General features: G+C 37.7%; 1 protein-coding gene across 1 annotated transcript in view; it reads left to right on the forward strand.

Annotated features, from left to right (window-relative positions):
• Window positions 1-3,175: 3,175 nt before the first annotated feature.
• Window positions 3,176-25,296, forward strand: part of SHCBP1L (SHC binding and spindle associated 1 like) — a 35,746-nt gene continuing 13,625 nt past the window's right edge. Inside the window, exons 1-5 of the mRNA XM_032862677.1 lie at window positions 3,176-3,676; window positions 5,387-5,536; window positions 12,467-12,681; window positions 13,578-13,664; window positions 13,740-13,958. Of these exons, the coding sequence (XP_032718568.1) occupies window positions 3,251-3,676; window positions 5,387-5,536; window positions 12,467-12,681; window positions 13,578-13,664; window positions 13,740-13,958 (1,097 nt within the window). The 5' untranslated portion in view covers window positions 3,176-3,250. The remainder of the gene's footprint in view (window positions 3,677-5,386; window positions 5,537-12,466; window positions 12,682-13,577; window positions 13,665-13,739; window positions 13,959-25,296) is intronic.

Consider the following 25,296-nt stretch of genomic DNA (forward strand, 5'->3'; position numbering starts at 1 on the left):
CACATAAAGAGACACATTCATAGCTGAAGGGCAGAAAAGACATGGGCTCTGGGGTTTTTATGAGGGTAAGTTCCACGGATGCCTGGGTGGTTTGGTCAATTAAGTGTCTGACTTCAGCCCCAGGTCATGATCTCAGGGTCCTGGGGTTGAGCCCTGCCTTGAGCACCATGCTCAGTGGGGAGTCTGTTTGAGAGTCTCTCTCCTTCTCTTCCTCCCCGTCCCCGTTCATGTTCCCTCTCTCAAATAAATAAAATCTTAAAAAAAAAAATAAAAAAGGAATGGAGTTCCAAGGAAGGGTGAGTTCTCAGAGGCAGGATTGCTAAACCAGTCAGGCTCTGATTGGGAGGGAGAGATCCTAAGCCTTGGTATGAGGATATCCTGGTTGATGCAATGGGAGATAACTGAATCCCCAGATTCCCCCGAATCCTCTGAGCTCACTTCTCCCCACTGAAAGCTAGAGTCCCCCGTGCTTGCAGATGACACGTAGGCTTCTGCCTTGGAAGACTACATGCACCACTGAGGGCCTACCCCATAACCCCTCCAGCCCACCAGTCCAATAAATAGGGTGAAGACACAACCTAACCCAGCTAGAGATGTACTGGGTCCAGCCAGAGAGGACTGGCCAACATGTACTGGCATGACCTGGGAAAGTTTATGTGGGAGTGGATACTGAGGGTGCTAGATCAGAGAGTGGAATATCAAGTTAGATAAGGGAGAGTTTCTCGGTATGGTTAGAATTCAGCTCTTTATACACATAACATACATGACCCTCTGGGAGATGCTTTTGAATGTTTCTCCAACCTGCGGTTTTGTCCCAGTTTGCCCCCTCTAATCCAGCCATACTAAGCTACCTAGACCAAATTCTTTTACCCTTCTGTAAAATCACTAATGACTCTCTGCCTGGAAGGTTTATCCTACTCCATCTCCCATTCTATTCCTAGCTTAGGTGTCTATAATCTACTATTTCATAACACAGTCCATCTGCGGATTGTATCTGCTAATGGAAGTAGAAATTCATACACATCCTTTTTGGGAAACAACTTGGCAATACTAGCAGCCTTAAAATGTTTACACATCCTGACTTGGGAATCCCACTTTTCCCTGGAGGGTGAGTGTTGGGGATACAAAATACAGGCAAAACTTAAGTACAAATATATCAAAATGGCATATTCATTATTATGGAAATTAATGTAGCTCAAACACCTAAAAGTATGGGTTTATGGAAATTATACACAGCTATTGGAAATAATGTACTTAAATAATTTGTAATAAGAAAATGCTTAGCCTAAATAAAAGATTAATTAAAAAGTTAATATGATCTAAACTATGTAATAATGTGATAGGAAAAACTATCGAAAGAAAACATTCCAAAATCTAACAGTAGTTATTGCCAAGCCTTGGAAGTACAACTGATTTAAATTTCCTATTTCAAAATGACACAGATATTGCTTTCATGATCAAGACTCAGCTTAAGTATCACTTCTGGGAAGAAAGGTCTTTTTTTCCCATAAAGGGGTTAGAAAAAATATATATATATATTTTTTATATATATATATAAGAAAAAATATATATATACACTTGTAGAATATATGCTTGCAGAATACACACACACACACACACACACACACATATGTGTTTTTTAAATTTTTTTTAAAGATTTTATTCATCCATTTGACAGAGAGAGATCACAAGTAGGCAGAGAGGCAGGCAGAGAGAGAGGGGAAATCAGGCTCTCTGCTCAGCAGAGGGGCTCGATCCCAGGACCCCGGGATCACAACCCAAGCCAAAGGCAGAGGTTTAATCCACTGAGCCACCCGGGTGACCCTAAATATGTTTTTTAAATCAAGGTCCTCACCAAACACAATCATCTATTAACCCATCTGCACCCAGAACTCAAGTCTTTTATTTCTGTAACTTTGACATCTATGTGTTGCCTGGCACATAACAGGTTCCTACAAATATCTGTTTGGGTTTGGTTTGGTTTGGTTTGTTTTTTTTGGAAAGAAGCTGTTGTTGTTTTTAAACTTTTGACTAGGACAAGTGGTCTCTGTTACTCTGAATCTAATGACAATGTATTAAAATGTCTTTAAAAACATACTTTTTGAAGAAATGCTAGAGTAAATAGATTTTACTTTCAGTAAGTGAAGTCTGTAGCTAAGTACAATTTTAAACAAAATCCAGGACTCCTGACAAAGGGAATAAACATAGAGTCAAATGTGATAAATGGAATTATTCCCTGAACATGATATTAAGACTAATATTTTCCTCAAAATAAATTCCAAATTTAACACAGTGTTCTTCCAGATGAGTGTGAAGGAAGGCAGGTGTTTTCCCAATGCTGTTCGTTGTGGGAGCTGTTGGCCCTGGGGCAGTTTTTTCACAGCTAGAGAGCAAACAGAAGTTATTCCAACCGGCTCTATGCACATTTAATAGTAATATAACAGAAACAAGTGGTCTCTGTTCTTCTCCAAAATGTATTATCTTGAGCAGACTTTTATTGTGAGGGTATTCTTAGTTTGCACACATTCCTCCCAGCTGGATATTTGAATCTACTTGAATAGTTACATAATATAATCTTTAATGAGAATTTTGAGCAGCACAACAGAGACATGAAAATAGACTAACCTACCCTTTTTGGCAAAATGTGAGTGTCTTGTTCAAAATGTAAAGGCAGATTTATATTGGGAATCGTGCGAACAGGTTGGGGAAAATCTAGATCGCTGGATTTGTCACTAGAGTGTCCTTTGGTCATGAGCAGAGGGTTCCACTTATTATGAGTCCCCAGCGTAAAACTGAATTTTCTTTCAGATTGTGTTTGTGCAGATGTGCGTGTGTGCAGTGTAGGCGGGGCATGAGTTAGGTCACGATGACCTGGGGGTGACTCACAAGCACCCTGAAAACGGAGGGGACCCTGGGGAGAGAATTCTCTCCTTGGGTAGGTCCAAGGGGAGCGGCGTCGGGTTAAGGCGAGCGCCCTGCGCCAGGGCGCCACCTGGAGGGGGCGCCGCACGGAACGCCACGCTGTCCACCCCCGCCCCGCCCAGCAGCGTCCGCGCCCCCGCACCACCTCGCGGGCCGCGGTCCCCTCCACCCTGGCCCCGCCCCCGCCCCCACACCCATCCCCCAACTCACCGGGCCCGAAGCCCCTCGAGGCCCCGCGCTCGTTGCGGGCGGCGCTCGCTCATTGGCCAGCGGGCTGAGAGCGGGAAAAGGGACTAACGGCTGCAGCTGGTCCTCGCGGTGTGAGGAGATGGCGTCCGGGGCCAGGGCTTCCGCGCCGGAGGACTCCGTCCGAACCGTCAGCCCCGGCAGGCGAGGCGAAAAGGGGGTGTCCGCGCCCACCGGGGACTCGGTGTTGATGGGGACCCTGAAGAGCGCCGCATCCCCGGTGCGATCGGTGGCGGCGTCCCCGCGGCCGGTGAAGGGGAAGGCGGGCCGGGAGGCGGCCCGGCGGCGGCTGCAGCTGCTGCCCGCGGCTCAGGCCGAGGGCGACGGCGACGGCGAGGGGGTGGAGGAACAGGCGGAGGAGGAGGAGGAGGAGCCCCTTCTGTCGGTGCCCGCAGAGGATGAAGAGGAGGCGCAGCCACTGCCCCCGGTCTGCGTGTCCCCCATGAGGGGGATGTGGCGCGACGAGAAGGTGGCGCTGTACTGCGACGAGGTGCTGCAGGGCTGTAAGGTGAGGGCCGGCCTGCGGTTCCGAGAAGGACGCGGGCTCGCATCCGGAGGGCCTCCGCCGAGCCAGAGGCACCCGGCCTGGCCCAGAGCCAGTAACCGCTGGCTTTTCCCGCACCCAAACCACTGTCCGTGAGGGGGGCAGCCCTGGTAGAGCGTTTGCCGGGTTTCTGGCAACTTCCAAGAGATGAAGACCGCCCGGCCTTAGTCAGTGCCCCAGTGGACGTCTTAGATCGACAGGCCTTATCGGTGCCCAGGTTTGCGTCTTAGTTCTCTCATTTAACGACCGTGTCCACACATAAGGATACCATGACCGAGCCTTGACTTTGACCTGACAGTACGGCACGCGTGTACACTCGATGGTTCCCAGACCATCTGGGATGCTTCGTATCCAGGATACACGCACCTCGTAACACTGCAGAGAACAAATATCTTGTTTCTAGCCTTTTTTTTTTTTTAAGTTATAGAAGAATTTGTGTACAAAGATATTGGACACTGGTATGTATTAGAATTAAAAATTAGAAACTAGGGGCACCTGGGTGGCTCAGTGGGTTAAGCCTCTGCCTTCAGCTCGGGTCATGGTCTCAGGGTCCGGGGATCCGAGCCCCGCATCGGGCTCTCTGCTCAGCAGGGAGCCTGCTTCCTTTCCATTCTCTCTGCCTGCCTCTCTGCCTACTTGAGATCTCCGTCTGTCAAATAAATAAATAAATAAAATCTTTTTTAAAAAATTAGAAACTAAATTTCCGACTATGGGGCAGTAAAGAACTTGTGGCTGCATATAGTGGAGACCCATGCAGAGGAAAAAATTGGGTTTTCAAGAACATTAGTTATATCTTACACTATAATATTAGAAAAAAACCCAGGAGACAAAACAAAACGTGATTCATTTGCAGGATGATTACAAGCACAGAAAAATGACTGGAAGGAATTAGCAAGAATGGTTATTTGGGCTGTCAGGATCAGGAGTGTGTTTTGTTTTCCTTACAGATTGTGCATTTTTCAGATTTTCTGTAGGTGAACCGTATTTTACAATCGGATGAAAATTTTATTTCTAAGAACACATTTAACATAAAACTAGGACAGTATTAGTGGCCAAGTTATATCTGATAATGAGGGCTGGAGAAGAGGAAGTCTCTGAAAGGCAACTGAAATACTTTTATAGAAAATTTTGTGCCATTAATCAGACCGGTTCTAATGACTGAGTTTCACAATAGCTTTCCTGATGATTATCATCCTTGAGGTAACTGAATTTTAAAAAAATCAAATGGGTAGTGTTTGTTGAATGCTTAATATGCTCATTTGTTTTATAGAATGGAGTGCTGTTTTAAATTTTTATGTACTGTTTTAAATACGTTATTGTATCTTTAAAGTTCAGAAAAATAATTGCTGTTTTTTAAAAAGATAATTACTATTTTTAAATGTATAATTACAGTTCTTCTCAGTGGATTAATAAAACAAATTACTTTAAAAATAACAAGTAGATGTTTCAGCACTGAATTACTCTATTGAGTAAATGGATCTCTTTTAAGTTAATTTTTATGGTATTTTCCAGTAAACACTGATTCAATTAAAATATGTTACTTTCCAGGTAACAGATAACTGTTTTTTTTAATTATTTAAGGGTATATCCATCTCATATTTAAATAGAAATCAGTAAAAATATTTATATACTAATCTATAATTTTATATACTTAAACATTTTTTCTTTTGCTAGGCAGAAGATGCTGATGAAGCTATGAGTAAATATCTATCAGAAAAATTAAAGTTGAAGGACAAATGGTTTGGAGTCTGGAAGACGAATCCTGAGTTATTCTTTGTGAAATATGAAGAAGCTTCTATCCCTTTTGTTGGTATACTGGTTGAGGTAAATAACTTTTACCTGAGCTTTGTTCTTTTGAGTGAAATTATTAGTTCTTTTGAAGACCAAAATATGACCTTACTAATTTGGGGCTTTGATACTTAAATGCAGGCCAACAAAGGTTAATGTCTATTTTAATTTTCTAAGCAGATTAATAGCGTAAAAAGAAGGGGGGATATTAGCATCCATTTACCTGGGCACAGTTAATTATTAAATGGAATCTAGTACATCAGACAGTATTTATTAGCTTAGTTTCAATTGCTCACAAAGCAAAAGTGCATTTCTTTAAATTAGTAATTTAGGCTTTAACAGACTTGGGCCTTCTTTTTCCATCATTTGCCTTTAAACTTCATTTATCTGAATTATGAGGTTTAGGTAGAATAAGACAGGAAAAAACGGATTAGAAAACTATTGGTAAAATTTGAAATTTCCCATGAAAAGTACCCTTTTAGTATAATACATCAACTTCCAGGACTTCACCTGGTAAGATTTTACTTTCTTAGGTCTATAGGTTAAATACTGTAGCATATTTGATGTCATAAGTTACCCTTAAAGATTAATTTTCCCTGTATAGACATTAATATCTATAATCACAAATGGTATCCCTACCTCAGATATTTCAAATCTGTTGTTTTGGTTACCAGAAAAATTTGTGTTTGAAATTCATTACATTGCACACTACCTGAAAAAAATTCACTTCTATGTGCTATGGAAAAGTAAGTTAGTGGTATTTTTACAGAGAAAAAAAAGGCATATTTTTTTTTATCATAGAGACTGTACAAAAAATATAATAGAGACTTGGGATTAGTTTTTCAATAATAGTCTGTTTTCAGTGTTTCTTTGAGTTTTGCTCATCCTCAGATTTTGAGTAACTTTTCCCTGGAACTTTCATAACTCCTCTGGACTTTTTTTCACATGGATAAGATAAGAGGAGGTGTACTACATTGGTATCTTTAACATTTTGCGGTGGGGGGGGGGGGTTTAGTCAAGTTTTATGTGGAAGCCTGACATACACAACACATTAAAGCAGGACATTTCTGACTGAAATAAAGGGGATGGCATTCTAGCAATTAAAAAAAAAGGGGGGATGGCTTTTCTTCTAACACCTCATGATAGCCCCTATATGCCATAAATACTTGAAAGATCCTTAAACTTATGTGAAAACTCACTGGATTAGATTATCTAGAAATTATATCAAGTTCTAAGGTCTTACATGTAATACATTGATTATTTGCTCTCTTTCTTACTCCAAAAATAACAAGATTATACATAATTAAATTGCTAGAATCCTCTAGGGATTGCCCATTCTCTAGAGATTGCCAATGTCCTGTAAATACTAGAAAGATAGGAAAAAAAAGGGGAGAACAGATCAAAAAGCAGAATAGTATATTGGCAGGTTCTAATTCTTTGAATTACATGGCAGTAAAACTAGCTCTTAAGGTAGTGCTGCGCAATTCAGATGTTGTTTTGTCTGCCAAAGCTTCTTAAATCTTACTTGGATTGAAGTATCAATAGTTGCTATATGATATTCCTTTTTCTGAAGTCACAATAATTTATTTCTACGGACCTCATTCTCCTTTTCTTTAGATGCTCAGTTTTCTGTTGCTGCTGTAAGAATTTACCATAGGTTTGGTGACAATACAAATTTGTTATCTTACACTTCAATAGAAAAAATCTGACATGGACCCAGTGAGGTAAAATCAAGATATAGGCAAGACTGCATTCCCTTTTGGAGGCTCCAGAAAAGAATCTGTTTCCTTGTCTTCTCCAGCCTCTAGAAGCTTCCTGCATTCCACGACTTCTGGCCCCCTCTCTTCATATTCAAAGTCTTCCTTAGATTGTACCTGTCTGGTTCTTTGCAGGCTGAAAAAGTGCATGTCCTTTAAGATTTATGATTACAATGGGCCCAACTGGGTAATTCAGGATAACTTTCCCATTTCAACTCCTTAACCTTAATCACACTTGCAAAGTCCCTTTTACTATGTAAAGTAATATTAATATATTATCAGGTTCCAAGTATAAAGACATGAATGTCTTTGACGGCCATTATTCTGGCTACTACAGATTCATTCAATGACAAAAAATTTGGAAATATTTGATTGGAAGAAAACCTGGCATATCCTTAATCTTGGTTACAAAATGGTCCAGAAATTAAGGGAACTTTTTAATAACCTCTGTAAAAAGCAGTCTGCCAAAATATATTAAGCATTTTAAAGTAAGGGCGCCTGGGTGGCTCAGTTGGTTAAGCGTCTGCCTTCCACTCAGGTCATGATCCCAGAGTCTTAGGATTGAGCCCACATTGGGCTCTCTTCTCAGTGGAGAATCTGCTTCTCCCTCTCTCTGCTGCTCTGCTTACTTGTGCGCTCTCTCCCTCTCTGTCAAATAAAATCTTAAAAAGAAATTTTTTTAAGTAGTTCACTCATTATATGTCAGTTATCTCAATAAAGCTAGAAAAAATAAAAATAACAAAAATAAATAGACCCCATTGCACATAAAAACAAATAAACAAAAATGAAAAAGTTCGCTTAATTTATAGAAATTTAGTCTACAGAAATCAGATATGCAGAAAAAGATTTATATATTGAGTGATCACAGTGATATTTTAAAAATTAAAAATTAGTAATATCATAAAACTTTAATAATAAGATGCTGGCTAAATAAATGATATATCCATAAAATAGAATATTATGTAGCCATAAAACATTAACAAAAAACTTAATGATTTAGAAAAGCACTCATTATATATGTAAGATAAAATAAAAGATTACAGGGGCACTTGGGTGGATCAGTGGGTAAAAGCCTCTGCTTTCAGCTCAGGTCGTGATCCCAGCGTCCTGGGTTCAAGCCCGGCATTGGGCTCTCTGCTCAGCAGGGAGCCTGCTTCCCTTCCTCTCTCTCTGCCTACTTGTGATCTCTGTCAGATAAATAAATAAAATCTTTAAAAAATAAAAATAAAAAAATTAAAGATTACAGAACTAGATATTCAGTATGATCCAATTGTTTAAATTATATAAGGACATAGGAATAAAACTGGAAGATAAAAAGGTTAACAGTAGTTGGTGTATTATGGTTGATTTGTAAACATTTTGTACAAAGAGCATGTGTAGACACTATCAATAAATTTAGAGAATCTATTTTTTTTAAGTTTTATTCAAATTCGTTAGTTAACATACAGTGTAATACTAGTTTCAAACGTACAATATAGTGATTCAACACTTCCCTACAACAGCCAGTGCTTGACTTGCCGCAATAAGTGCACTCCTTAATCCTTATCACTTATTTGACTCATTCCCCACCCCACTCACCCTCCCTCTGGTCCCCATCAGTTTGTTCTCTATAGTTAGGAGTCTTTTTCTTGGTTTGCCTCTCTCTCTCTTTTTTCCCTCTTTGCTTGTTTGTTTTATTTCTTAAATTCCCATATAAGTGAAATCATATGATACTTGTCTTTCTCTGACTGACTTATTTTACTTAGCATAACACCCTCTAGCTTCATCCATGTCTTTGCAAGTGGCAAGATTTTGTTCTTTTTTATGGCTGAGTAATATGCCATTGTATATATGTACATACATATACATATACACATATGTATATATACCACATCATCTTTATCCATTCATCAATTGATGGACACTTGGACTGTTTCCATAATTTGGCTATTGTAGATAATGTTGCTATAAACATTGGGGTGCGTGTATCCCTTTGACTTAGTATTTTTGTGTTCTTTAGGTAAATATTTAGTAGTGCAATTGCTGGATCATAGGGTAATTCTATTTTTAGCTTTTTGAGGAACCTCCATACTGTTTTCCAGAATGGCTGCACCAGTTTGCATTCCTACCAACAGTGCACAAGGGTTTCCCTTTCTTCACATCCTCACTACCATCTATGGTTTCTTGTGTTGTTGATTTTAGCCATTTTGACAGGTGTGAGGTGATATCTCATTGTACTTTTGATTTGTAGTTCCTTGATGATGAGAGATGTTGAGTCTTTTCATTTGTCTGTTAACTATCTGGTTATCTTCTTTGGAAAAATGTCTGCTCACATCTTCTGCCCATTTTTTACTTGGATTGTTTCTTGGCTATTGAACTAAGTTCTTTATATATTTTGGATACTAACCCTTTATCAGATATGTCATTGGCAACTATTTTCTCCCATTTAGTAAGTTGCCTTTTAGTTTTGTTGCTTGTTTCCTTTGCTGTGCAGAAACTTTTTATCTTCATAACATCCCAATAGTTTATATTTGCTTTTGTTTCCCTTCCCTCAGGAGACATTATTTAGAAAAAGGTCACCATGGCCGTTGTCAAAGAGATTACTGCCTGTGTTCTCTAGGCTCTCTATGTCTTTAATCCATTTTGAGCCTCTCATTGGGCTCCATGCTGGGTATGAAGCCTGCTTAAGATTCTCTCTCTCCCTCTCCCTCTGCCCCTCCCCCCAAAAATAAAAACAATAAATAACAAATAAAACCAAGGATTCTATAACTAAAGATAGGAGTTTGTGGAAATAGCCATAAAGTAAGATGTAAATGTTGAGAATAGTTCACAGTGACTATTCCCTCTTTAGAACTATGATACAGTAGAATCAGGTAAGCAACCAGCTTCCAGAATCCACTGAGAGATCCCTTAAATGTGTCCAAATTAAAGATCCTCTAAACTGGGAACATACCTCAACATAATAAAGGCCATATACAAAAAACTCACAGCTAGTATCATCCTCAGTGGGGAAAACTGAGAGATATTCCTTTATGGTCAGGAACAAGGGACGGATGTCCACTTTCACCACTGTTGTTGAACACAGTACTAGAAGTCTTAGCCACAGCATTCAGAAAACAGAAAGAAATAAAAGGCATCCGAGTCAGCAAGGAAAAAGTAAAACTTTCACTATTTGCAGATAACATAATACTCTATAGAAAACCCAAGACTCCACCAAAAAATTGATACAATTGATACATGAATTCAGTAAAGTTGCAGGATATGAAATTGACATACAGAAATCTATTGCAGTTCTTTACCAATAATGAAGCAGCAGAAAGAAAAAAGTAAGGAATCAATCTCCTTTACAATTGCACCAAAAACAATAAGATTACTAGGAATAAACCTAACCAAAGAGGTGAAAGACCTGTACTCTGAAAACTATAAAACACTGATAAAAGAAATTGAGGATGACACAAAGGAATGGAGACATTTCATGCTCATATAAATACCAATAGCATTTTTCAGAGAGCTAGAATAGACAATCCTAAAAGTTGTATGGAACTACAAGAGATGCCAGTAACCAAAACTATCATGAAAATAGGAAAAAAGCAAAGCTGGAGGCATCCCAATTCTGGACTTCAAGTTATATTACAAAGCTGTAGTGATCAAAATAGTATGGTACTAGCACAAAAATAGACACCATAGATCAATAGAACAGAACAGAAAACACAGAAATAAACCCACTAGTATATGGTCAATTAATCTTTGACAAAGCAGGAAAGAATATTCAATGAAAGAAAGACAGTCTCTTTAACAAATGGTGTTGGGAAAACTGGGCAGCAACATGCAAAAGAATGAAACTGGACCACTTTCTTATACCATACACAAAAATAAATTCAAAATGAATTAAAGACCTAAATGTGAGACCTGAAACCATAAAAATCCTAAAAGAGAGTACAAGTGGTAATTTCTCTGACATCAGCTATAGCAATATTTTTCTAGATACATCTCCTTTGAGGTAAGGGAAACAAAAGCAAAAATAAGTAGCTAGGACTACATCAGAATAAAAAGGTCATGCACGGAAAAGGAAATAAGCAACAAAACTAAAAGACAACCTATGGAATGGGAGAAGATATTTGCCAATGATATATCTGATAAAGAGTTAATATCCACAATATAAAGGAAATTATACAACTCAACAGCCAGAAAACAATCCCATTCAAAAATGGGCACAAGACATGAACAGACAATTCTCCAAAGAAGACATGGCCAACAGACACATGAAAAGATGCTCAAACTGATCATCAGGGAAATGCAAATCAAAACTACAATGAGATATCACCTCACATCTGTCAGAATGGTTAAAATAAAAAACAAAAGAAACAACAGTGTTGATATGGAGAAAAAGGAACCCCCGCACACTATTGGTGAGAATGCAACCTGGTGCAACCATTGGAAGACATTATGGAGGTTCCTCAAAAAATTAAACATAGAACTAGTTTTGAATTAGTATTTTGTATTATTTGAGTAAATACCCAATAGTGTATTGCAGAATTATTTACAATAGCTAAATTATGGAAGTGGCCCAAATGTGCTGTGATAAATGAAAGGATTAAGACAATGTGTATATATATTCACGGTGGAATATTATATAGCCGCAAAAAGAATGAAATCTTGTCATTTGCAACAACATGGATGGATCTAGAGAGTATAATGCTAAGTGAAGTAAGTCACAGAAAGATAAATACCATATGATTTCACTCATATGTGGAATTTAAGAAAGAAAACCAGAGACAAACCAAAAATAAACTCTCAATTACAGAAAACAAACAGATGTTTATCAGAGGGGAGGTGGGTTGGGGGATGGGTGAAATAACTGCAGAGTAATAATGTTTACTTTGATGAGCTCTGACCAATATAGGGAATTGTTGAGTCATTATATTGTGCAACTGAAACTAATATAACGTTATTAACTACACTGGAACTAAAAGAAAGAAAAGAAGGAAATGAGAGGAGAAGGGAGAGGAAGGAAGGGGAAGGAAAGGGAAAAAGAGAAAAAAAAAGGAGAGGGAAAGAGGGAGGGAGGGTTTTGAAAAATTGTATTTTACTTAGTATTGATCTATAATTTCTGTGTGGTTAAAGAGGTCATAAAATTTAAAAGAAGAAATTTTATAAACAGAGGATGTGTGAGGAAAAAAATCCTGTGGTTTGTTTTGATTTGTAATTACAAATTTTATATTTATCTTAGGTAACTTGTAAACCACACCAAAGCTCATCATCTTGTTTCAAAGTTACTGTATCTGTTGCTGAGCCCTTTTCTTCTAACATTGCAAATATTCCAAGGGATTTGGTCAATGAGATTTTAGAAGAACTGGAGCATAGTGTGCCTCTCTTGGAAGTATACCCTGTTGAAGGACAAGATTCTGATATACATGATATTGCTCTGGCCCTGGAAGTTGTAAGGTATTAGACCTCTTTACCTCTTAAAAATTATCATATTCAAAGTTAATGTGTAAATATACAAGTGCTTCATAAATAGTTATTGATTTCATTTTTACCCACTGCTGAATTCAATTTGTCCATTTTTTAAAAACTTATTTATTTATTTTAAGTAATCTCTACACCCAACATGGGGCTTGAACTCATGACTCCAAGATCAAGAGTCACATGTTTCACTGACTGTGTCAGCCAGGTGCTCCTGTTCATTTTTAATGAACATATTTGTAACTCTTTTAACATTTTCTTTTTTTTTTCTTTTAACATTTTCTTGAAGAAGTATTATACATGGGCAATGAAAAGTCTGCCATTTTTTGATCTTGCTTTTTCGAAAATTGATTTAAAAACATGCTAGACACAAGTAACATTAAATTTTTTTCACATTTAAGCATCTTAAATATATTAGATTTTATGTTTCACATGTAAGGGCATTACAAATACTAGATGTTATCATCTACATTATGATTGCTTCTTAAAAGCTGATACAATTTGAGAGAAGCTGTCCAAAACTATAATACAGAGTATTTGGGGGCATATTTTTATTTTTCTAATGCTTCCTCTGAATATACAAATTTGATTACATCTTAAGTCTTATTTCTTTGTTGAATAAAACCATAGCCAAAATCTAGGCAATTTGGAAATATTTTTCATTACCACTTCAAGAATATTATCTGTAGTAACCTCAAATAGAATCTAGGTAATCTATTTTTAAAGGTTTGATTTTAATACTAGTTCACTAAAAAGTCATTTAAAAACATTTTTCTTAGAATTCATACAAAGAATTCTGACATGAGATTGTCTTTAATTATATACATGGTATTGTCTCTTTTTGATCACTTTTAAATTATTTTTATTCATTATAGGTTTTTTTATGACTTTCTTTGGAGGGACTGGGATGATGAAGAAAGTTGTGAGAATTACACTGCTTTAATTGAAGAAAGAATTAATTTGTAAGTATAGTTAGAAACGAACTCAGCACATTATTATTATAAGATAAACATTGTAATTATATTGACACTTTTCAGGTGGTGTGATATACAAGATGGAACCATACCTGGTCCTATTGCACAACGTTTCAAAAAAACTTTGGAGAAATATAAAAACAAACGTGTTGAGCTCATCGAGTACCAGAGTAATATTAAGGAAGATCCATCTGCAGAAGAGGCTGTTGAATGCTGGAAAAAATACTATGAAATAGTAATGCTCTGTGGATTACTGAAAATGTGGGAAGATTTACGACTCCGGTAATAATTTGCTCTATTTTAAACCGAAAGATTACATGGTCATTCTTTTATCCTACCACTTGTCATATATGTTACCCTGACTAAAGTAGATTATAAAATGAGATGTCTAGTTTTTGAGATAAGAACAAAGTGCAACTACTAGTATTGGAAAATTATTTTTATTAACTGAGTTCACTGAAATCATTGGCTCCTTGGATAAGAAAACATGTTATCAATCTTGTTCTTTTCTTATCTTTCATCTTTACAGTCTTGACTTTGGCCAAAGCCTAAGAAAAGAGGAGGTAGATCTCTACCACATATAATAGGCAAAGTAAAGAGAAAGTTGATTAATTTGGCTGCCTCTTAATTTCTTCTTCTTTAACCAACATAAATTGATAAGTTCTTTTTATGATAAATAAAACAGTGGAGATTTAACTAGCATCATTCTCCAGAATACTTCAAAATGCCTTAAAATATTTTCACAGTACTATGCAGTAAAGTACATATTTCTGTCTTTGTTTTAGATAGAGAGGAAACAGGAACTCTTGCTTGTGGTTTCAAAGTTAATGGAAAATTCTGAATGGAGCCAAAGGACATCTGACTTAGGTTCCACTTGTACACGTCTGTGCCTTAGAAATTCTGAGCCACATTTTACTTGTCCAACAATTAACTGTTAGCCTAAATATTTTCTTTTAAATTTGACTTATTTTTTTCATCATTAAGAATCCCATCTTAATGTCTATTTTTGATGTTGTTATTGGGATTCCTATCTAAGAAAACCTTGGGATTACTTTGGGAAGTCAATATAGATAAGATTTTTGAAATCTACTTATGTAGAAATCAAGATTCAACAAGAGTTGAATTTGAATACAAGCTATCATCACTAGACTTCAGATTCTAATGGCATAGGGCAACACAGGGTTCTCTCATCTTAAAAGTTATAATCACAAAGAATCTAGGTCTGGGAGTGGTGGAGTAAGTTAATTGGTCAAACCCTTACATAGATAACACTTATAAAATTTGGACAAAAATATATTTAAAGTATCCAGGTATTTGAAGGCACTGTAAAATAACCAAAGCAGGCCACAGCCTTGAAATGTATTTATCCTTGGAATGGGTAAGAAATGGGAATTTGTTGCTTTTCAGTCTTAGAGGGATCACCAGTTCTCATAGCTCTGGCAGCAAAAAATGCAGTCCAACTATTTCATGATGGTGAAGGACAGAGTTCAAAGCTGGCAGAAGAGCTGGAAATATAGGTGGGATATCTTGAAAGAAGAGAGTTGAAAAAGGGGTGAGATCTAGAATTTTAGCATAAACTCTGCCCAAATTCTTGACTGACCGCTAAACTGTGCTAGCATTGGTGGGGGAAAAATTTGGGACCCATGCTTAAAAAAAAGTATGTAGTTGAAGCATGGAACTTGAGAGAACTGAACAGAGATGTCAGCTGCATTTTGAGCCCAGACAAGTTAACTGCCTGCTAGAATACAAGACTAACAATCCTCAGAAGAACAAAACACAATCCAGAGTTATGAGAATATATTTTCCAGAGTCTCCAGTGTTCAACCAAAAATTAATGGGCATGGAAAGAAACCAGAACATTAGATCCATACCCAGGAAAAAAGACATTTACTAAAATATGAGTTTGAATGGGCCCAGGGGTTAGATTTCAAAGACCTCAAAGCAGTTATTTAAATATATTCAATGAATTACAGGAAAACTCGTGTTAATAAATGGACAGAGAATCTCAACAGAGAAATGGAAGCTAAAAAACAAAATATTTTCAGATGCATCTCTGACATGTAAAGAGCTTGCTAATTACCGCTCCCATTCTTAAAAAAGAAAAAAGCTGAGCAAACCAAAAATGACTTTCTTGGACCCATAGGAAAACTGAGGTCACAGGGCAAACCACCACCTTGAAATCTAGAGAGAAAAGTAAATTCAGAATCACAACCAAGATCTGCTTACCTGGAAGAGATAACCACCTGGAGCCATAAACTGTAAGAACACAAATGGTAATTTTGATAAACTGCTAGAGGTTGAGTGCGGACTAGTATGCAAGTGAGAAACTGCTGGAGGGATGCAGTTCATAGGGAGATACCCCACATCTCTGTGGGGTTTTGCCTCCAGGAATTCTGGTGAAGAGTCAAGAAAAATCCCATTATACCTCTGGTTGGGGATGGGAAAAGTTACTATTATGAAATATACCCAAAGCATCTCCATGACAAAGATCTGTTCACCAGAGGAAGATTTTACCAGAGCCTTTTCCCACTGAGGGGAGAAGGGCATTTCCTTGACTCCAGTTCCCTCTAGCCTCCATATCTGGGAAGAGGAGGGCACTAAGAAACTTCTGAAGGTCACAGTCCAGGGACATAGACCCACTGAAAGACCAATATTTCATCATAAGATTATAGAACAATTCCTCTCCACCATACCACACCAATCACATCAGCTAGGCTCCTGTAGTAACTGGATTATAGCTAAAAGAACTACAAGACAAAAAATCTGTCTAAAGAGTTTTTAGGGAAGCTCAAAGGCAACAGAAGAGACACAAATATGGAAACATAGGAATGTGAGGCCTCTGACACCTACAGCTATAACAAACATTAAACACAGTTTACCTCCTGGACAAATTAATATAAAATCGCACTCTAAAAGCCTATTTGCTTCAGTTTTTAGTCAATATATCATGCTTGGCTTTCCACAAACTATTACAGGACATACTAAAAGGCAAGAACAAAATCAAGCCTGAAGAGCGAAAGCAAGCATCAGAACCAGACTCAATTATGATTTTGGAATTTATCAGATAGAATTTAAAATGCCTAATTAATGTTAGTCTCTAATGAAAAAAGGACACAAAATGTAAAAACAGATTGATAATGTAAGCATAAGACAGAAACTCTAAGAATGAATTAAAAGAAAATGCTAGAAATTAAAAAACACTAAATAAAAAAGATGAATATCTTTGAAGGGCTTACTAATAGATGGGATGAAACGGAGGAAGTAATCAGTGAGCTTGATTCTTGTGAGTGAGTGAGCTGTGTCAACAGAATCTTTTCAAACTGAAATGCAAAGGAAAAAAAAAAGGACAGAAAAAACGTCCAAGAATTGTGGGATCATTTCAAAGGGTGCAGCATATGTGTAATTGGAATACCAGAAGAGAAAAAGAGCAAATGCAGCAGAGGAAATGTGAATTAATAATGTTGAGAATTGGGGCACCTGGGTGGCTCAGTGAGTTAAAGTCTCTGCCTTCAGCTCAGGTCAAGATCCTGGGGTTCTGGGATTGAGTCCCGCATCAGGCTCTCTGCTCAGTGGGGAGCCTGCTTCCCCCTCTCTCTCTGCTTGCCTCTCTGCCTACTTGTGATCTCTGTCAAATAAATAAATAAAACCTTTAAAAATTACAATAATAATGTTGAGGATTTTCCAAAATTAAATGTAGACACCAAACCATAGATCCAGGAAGCTCAGAGAATACCAAGAATGGTAAATACCAGAAATCTACACATAGGTATATCATATTCAAACTGAAGAAAACTGTACATAAAAAAGCTGGGGAGGTTCTATAGGTGAACAAGAATAAAATTAAGAATAAAAAATTAAGAATAAAAATTAAAATGCATTTCTTATAAGAAACCATGCAAGCAAGATAAGAGATAAAAGCAAGATTAATGCAATTCTATATATTTGGTGAAACGATAATAGCTCTTCAGACAAAAAGAAAAAGAAAAAAAAAAAAAAACCTTGGGGGGATATATCACCTTGCAAGAAAAATGAAAAGTTCTTTAGAGAAGAAAATTGCTAAAGGTCAGAAACTCAGATCTATGTATGGAAGGAAGAAGAGATTTGGAGAAAGAATAAATAAAGGTAAATTAAAATCTTTTATTTTTCTTTATCTCGATTTATTAAGAAGACACCATTTCATACTAGTTATGATGGTATTGGGTGATAATAGTGTACAGATTGGTAAAATAAGTGACAGTAATATACTGAGGGGAGAAATGGGACTACTCTGTTAAAAAGTACCTGTACTATATATGAAGTAGCATAGTGTTATTTGAAGGTGGACTAAAATTGGTTTAAAATGTATATTGCAAGACTTCAGCCACCGAGCATGTGCCATAAGACAGCTTTTCTGCTACAGAATGGTGCCAAGCATACCACAAGGGTCTCCGCCAGAGGAGGGAAGCAGTCCATGCATTGCCAGGCCCTTTAAGATTTGGAGTTTTGAATCCCAGCCATGTGACGGAGATAAAACACAGGAGAACTGGGATGTCACATGGGCTGACAGCTGAGCACAGACAGGTTGAGGGCAGTGATCTGACAAGAGCCTAGGACATATGAGAGGATATTGTTTGCTTTTCTGTGAGAGCATCCTGAACACCTGTGGCTGAGTTCCCTTCCCTGGGGAAAAGAGCACAGGGTGACACCATCTCTCCCTCACCTCTGCTAGCATGGATGGACTTCAGAGAGAAATCCAGTACGTCCAGTGGATGCTGCAGTGGCTTGTACAAAACCCTGCCCCTCTTGCACTCAGCAGGAGATTCTTTGCAAAGGCAGGTCTGATTATGAACCAGCTCAGAAGGCCCCTTCCTCAGAAGACCAACACCCTACCCTCATCCCTGCATGTACCACGTCTGTTGACCACAGAGCACTCCAAAGTGTCAGCCCAGTTCTGGTGGAAATAGAACCAGGCTGGCTGGCTTTTTTCCTTCTTTCTTTCAATTTTATTACTTTATTATTATGATTTTAATTTCTTATATATTCCTTTTTGTTTCTTTTTCCTTTGATGTCAGGCTTATGGTTTTTTTGTTCATTTGTTGATATGGTTCTTTTTTTTTTTTTTAATCAGGCTTTTTAAATTTTTTCTTTCTTTTGTATTCTTTAGAATTGGGCTTATAGGTTTTTGTTTCCTTTTGCTTTTTTTTTGGTTCCTTTTCTCTTTTCTTAGATCAGATATATTTTTAAAATTTTTTATCAAGCTTAACAAATCCAAGCACACCTAGTTAAAGGTCTGAATACTGCCCACTACAAGCAAAAAGGAACTCTGTAGAGGACTGACCTGTGGGAAAGAGCAGCCAAAACACAACAGCAGAGAGCACACAGCATACACAGAAACAGTTCCTGAAGCACCAGGCCTTGAACATTGTATGACCCCTTCTTAATATAGTATTACTCTCAAGAGCAGAAATAAAACAAGCTTTCATAACACGCAAAAGACAGAAACCTAGACATAATGACAAGATGGAGGAATTCTCCCCAAAAGAAAGATCAAGAAGAAATCACACCCAAGGATTTTCTCAAAACAAATATAAGAAATGTACCTAAATAAAAATTTAGAACAGTCATAAGAATACTAGTTGGGCTTGAAAGAAGCATAAAGACACCAGAGAAACCCTGGCTGCAAAGACAAAAGGCCTAAAAACTAGTCAGGCCAAAATAAAAAATGCTTGAACCTGAGATGCAAAACCAACTGGATGCAATCACAATGAGGACGGAAGAAGCAGAAGAACAAACAGGTAATACAGAAGATAAAATTATAGAAAATAAGTTGAAAAGGAAAGAAAACTATTAGATTATGAATATAGATTTAGGGAACTCAGTGATTCCACAAAACACAGTAATAGCCATACATAGGAGTCCCAGAAGAAGAGGAGAAAAAGGGGCAGAAGGTTTATTTGGACAAATTATAGCTGAGAATTTCTCTAATCTGGGGAAGGAAATAGGCATTCAAGTCCAAAAGGCACAGAGAACTCCCCTCAAAATCAACAAAAACAGGCCAACACAAAGACATATATTGAAACTTGCAAAATACAAAGATAAAGAGAGAATTCTGAAAGCAGCTAGGGACAAAAAGTCCCAAACCTATAAGGGTACACACATAAAGTTAGCAGCAGATCTGTCCACAGAAATTTAACAGGCCAGAAAAAAATGACATGATCTATTCAAGGTGCTAAATTGGAAAAATATGCAGCCAAGAATACTTTAGCCAGCAAGGCCGTCATTCAGAATAGAATGAGAGAGCGTGAATTTCCAAGACAAGCAAAAGCTAAAGGAGTTCATGAACACTAAATGAGCTCTGCAAACAATATTAAAGGGGACCCTCTGAGCAGGAAAGAGTGACCAAAAGCAACAAAGACTAGAAAGGAACAGAAACAATCTGCAGGAACAGCGAATTTACAGGTAATGCAATGGCACTAAATTCATATCTGTCAATAATTAATCTGAACGTAAATGGACTCAATGCTGCAATAAAAAGAACGAGGATATCAGAATGGATTAAAAAAAAAAAAGCAAGACCCATCAATATGCTACTTACAAGAGAGTAATTTTAGACCCAAAGACACCTCTAGATTAAAAGAGAGGGGGTAGAGAACCATCTATCATGCTGATGGACATCAAAAGAAAGAGGGAGGGGCACCTGGGTGGCTCATTCATTAAGCATCTGCCTTTGGCCCGGGTCATGATCCCGGGGTCCTGGGATCAAGCCCCAGGTCGGGCTCCCTGCCCAGCAGGAAGCCTGCTTCTCCCTCTCCCACTCTCCCTGCTTGTGTTCCCTCTCTCACCGTGTCTCTTTCAAATCAATGAATAAAATCTTAAAAAAAAAAAAAAAAGGAAAGGAAAGAAAAAAGAAAGAGGGAGTAGTCATACTTCTATTAGATACACTAGATTTTTTAAAAAGACTGTAATAAGAGATGAAGAAGGCCTCTATATCATAAAAAAGGTGTCTATCCAACAAGAAGACCTAACAGTTGTAAATATTTATGCCCTCAACTTGGGAGCAGGCAGATATATAAATCAATTAATAATAAACTGAAAGAAACTCAATACAATAACAGTAGAGGACTTTAACACCCCACTCAGCAAATGGACAGATATCTAAGCAGAAGATCAACAAGGAAACAATGACTTTGAGTGACACTCTGGACCAGATGGACTTCACAGACATATTCAGAGCATTTAATCCTAAACTAGCAGAACACACATTCTTTTTTGAGTGCACATGGAACACTCTCCAGAATAGATCACATCCTGGGTCACAAATCAGGCCTCATCAAGTACAAAGGACTGAGATCATACCATGCATATTTTAAGACCACAGTGCTATGAAACTTGAAGCCAACCACAAGAAGAAATTTGGAAAGACCACAAATACATGGAGGTTAAAGATCACCCTACTAAAAATGAATGGGTTAACCAGGAAATTAAAGAAGAAATAATACATGGAAGCAAATGAAACTGAAAGCACAACAGTCAAAAACCTATGGGACACAGCAAAGGCGATCATACGAGGGAAGTATACAGCCATATAGACCTTCTTCAAGTAGTTTGAAATACACAACCTAACCTTATACCTAAAGGAGCTGGAAAAAGAACAGCTAGTAAAGTCTAAAAGATTAAGATCAGAGCAGAAATAAAGGGTACAGCTATCAAAAAAAGAAACAAAAACAGATCAACGAAACTAGGAGCTAGTTCTTTGAAAGAATTAACAAAATTGATGAATCCCTAGCTAGACTTACCAAAAAGAAAAGAGAAAGGACTCAAAGTAATAAAATCATGAAAGAGGAGAGATCATAACCAACGACACAGAAATACAAACAATTATAAGAGAATATTATGAGCAATTATATACCAACAAATTGGGCAATCTGAAAGAAATGGATAAGTTCCTAGAAACACAGGAAACCTTCCAAAACTGAAACAGGAAGAAATAGAAAATTTGAACAGATCCATAATCAGCAAGGAAATTGAATCAGTAATAAAAAAATTTCCCAACAAATAAGAGTCTAGGGTTGGATGCCTTCCCAGGGGAATTCTACCAAACCTTTAAAGAAGAATTAATACCTATTCTCCTGAAGCTGTTCCAAAAAATAGAAATGGAAGGAAAACTTCCAAATTCATTCTGTGAGGCCAGCATTACCTTGATCCCCAAACCAGACAAAGAACCCGCTAAAAAGGAGTATTACAGAAAAATATCCCTGATGATCATGGATACAAAACTTCTCAACAGGAATCCAACAGTACATTAAAAGGATTATTCACCATGATCAAGTGGAATTTATTCCTGGGATGCAAGGGTGGTTCAAAGTCCACAAATCAATCAATATGATTGATATTAATAAAGGATAAGAACCATATGATCCATGAGGCACCGGGGTGGCTCAATGGGTTAAAGCCTCTACCTTCAGCTCAGGTCATGATCTCAGGGTCCTGGGATCGAGTCCCACATGGGGTTCTCTGCTCAGCAGGAAGCCTGCTTCTCCGTCTTTCTCTGCCTGCCTCTCTGCCTACTTGTGATCTCTGTCAAATAAATAAAATCCTTAAAAAACTTTTTAAAAAGAACCATATGATCCTTTCAATAGATGTAGAAAAAAATTTGACAAAATATAGCATTCTTGATTAAAAAAAAAAACCCTCAAGAAAGTAGGGATAGAAGAAATATACCTCAACATTATAAAGGCCATATACACCACAGCTAATATCCTCAATGTACTCAATATCCTCAAAACTCAGTTTTTCCCCTAAGTTCAGGAACACAACAGTGATGTCCACTCTCACCACTATTGTTCAACACAGTTCTGGAAGTCGTAGTCTCAGGAATCAGACAACAAAAAGAAATAAAAGGCATCCAAACTGGCAGAAATGTAAAACTCTCACTATTTGGAGAGGACATGATAATATATATATATATGTATATATATATATATATATACATATATATATATATATATGAAATAAATATAGACAAATATAGAAAACTCAAAAGACTCCACCAAAAAATGGATACTACTGATACATGAATTCAGCAAAACTACAGGATATAAAATCAATGTACAGAAATCTGTAGTATTTCTATACACCAGTAATGAGCCAGCAGAAAAAAAAACAAGCAATCGATCCTATTTACAATTGTACCAAAAACCCTAAGCTACCTAGGAATAAACCTAACCAAAGTGTGAAAGATCTGTACAACGAAAACTATAGAACACTTATGAAAGCAATGGAAGAAGACACAAATAAATGGAAGGACATTCCATGCTCATGGATTAGAAGAACAAATATTGTTAAAACGTCTATACTCCTGGGGCGCCTGGGTGGCTCAGTCAGTTAAGCGTCTGCTTTTGGCTCAGGTCATAATCCCAGGGTTTCGAGTCCCCCATCAGGATCCCTGCTCAGCAGGGAATTTGCTTTCTTCCTCTTCCCCTCCCCTCTGCTTGTGTGCTCTCTCTCTGTCACACACTCTCTTGCTCAAATAAATAAAATCTTAAAAAAAAAAAAAGTTCAGGGGCACTGCGTGGCTCAGTCATTAAGCGGCTGCCTTCGGCTCAGGTCATGATCCCAGGGTCCCGGGATTGAGCCCCGCATTGGACACCCTGCTCAGCAGGAAGCCTGCTTCTCCCTCTCTCACTCTTCCTGCTTGTGTTCCCTCTCTCACCAAGTCTCTCTCTGTTAAAAAAATAGATAAAATCATAAAAACAAAAACCAAAAAAGTCTATACTCCCCAAAGCAATCTACACATTCAGTGCAATCCTTACCAAAATAACACCATCATTTTTCACAAAACTAGAACAATTAAAAAATTTGTATTGAACCAGAAAAGACCCTCAACAGCCAAAGTAATGTTGAAAAAAGAAAAGCAAAGTGGGAAGCATCATAATTCTGATCTTCAAGCTATATTACAAAGCTGCGATCATCAAGACAGTGTGGTACTGATCACAAAAACAGACACATAAATCAGTGGGACAGAACAGAAAACCCAGAAAGGGACCCACAACTGTATGTCCAACTAATCTTCAACAAAGCCGGAAAGACTATCCAATGGAAAAAAGACAGTCTCTTCAACAAATGGTGTTGGGAAAACTGGACAGCGACATATAGAAGAGTGAAACTGGACCACTTTCTTACAGCATACACAAAAATAAATTCAAAATGGATGAAAGACTTAAATATAATACCGGAAACCATCAAAATCCTAGAGGAGAAAATAGGCAGCAATCTCTTTTACCTCAGCTGCAGCAACTTCTTACTAGACATGTCTCCTGAGCCAAGGAAAACAAAAGCAAAAATGAACTACTGGCACATCATCAAGATAAAAACTTCTGCAAAGTGAAGGAAACAACCAACAAAACTAAAAGGCAACTGACAGAACGGGAACAGATATTTGCAAATGACATATAGGATAAAGGACTAGTATCCAAAATGTATAAAGAACTTTCAAACTCAGGACACTTGGATGGCTCAGTTGGTTGAGTGTCCAACTCTTGGTTTTGGCTAGGTATGGTCTCATGGATCGTGGGATCAAGCCCTGGATCAGGCTCCATGCTCAGTGGGGAGACTGCTTGAGGATACTCTCCCTCTGCTCCTCCCTGCTCAAACAAATAAATGAAATCTCTTTTTTTAAAAAAAGATTTTATTTATTTGACAGAGAGCGAGCACAAATAGGCAGAGAGAGAGAGGGGGAAGCAGGCTCCCTGCTGAACAAAGAGCCCAATGCAGGGCTCCATCACGGGACCCTGGGATCATGACCTGAGCAGAAGACAGATGCTTATCCGACTGAGCCACCCAGGTGCCCCATAAGTAAATAAATCTTAAAAGAAAAAAAAAAGAATTTATCAAACTCAACACCCAAAAAACAATCCAGTTGGCAGAAGACATGAATAGATGCTTTTCCAAAGAAGACTTCCAGATGGCTAACAGACACATGAAAAGATGCGCAACATCTCTCATAATCAGGGAAATACTTATCAAAACCACAATGAAATACCACTTCACACCTGTCAGAATGGTTAAAATTAACAACTCAGGAACAACTGGTGTTGGCAAGGATATGGAGAAAGGGGAACCTTTTTGGATTATTGGTGGGAATGCAAACTGGTGCAGCCACTCTGGAGAACATTGTGGAGATTCCTCAAAAAGTTAAAAATAGAGCTACCCAAGACCCAGCAATTGCAATACTAGGTATTTATCCAAAGGATAAAAAAATAAACATTCAAAGGCACATATGCACCCCAGTGTTTAGCAGGACTATCAAAAGCCAAATTATGGGAAGTGCCCAAAGGTCCATCAATTAATGGGTAGATAAAGATGTGGTATACACACACATGCATGCACACACACACACACACATACACACTCAGATAGGAATATTATTCAGTGATCAAAAAGAACAAAATCTTGCCATTTGCAAAGACATGGATGAAGCTAGAGAGTATAATCCTAAGTGACATAAGTCAGAGAGACAAATATATGATTCCACTCAAATATGGAATTTAAGAAACAAAACAGATGAACACAGGAGAAGGGAAGGAAAAATAAAATAAGATAAAAACAGAGGGGGGTGCCCCAACATCAGTAATCACACTTT

Source organism: Lontra canadensis, unplaced genomic scaffold, assembly GCF_010015895.1.
Source record: "Lontra canadensis isolate GAN:19392208 unplaced genomic scaffold, GSC_riverotter_1.0 scaffold24, whole genome shotgun sequence".
In the NCBI taxonomy this organism is placed as follows: Eukaryota; Metazoa; Chordata; class Mammalia; order Carnivora; family Mustelidae; genus Lontra; species Lontra canadensis.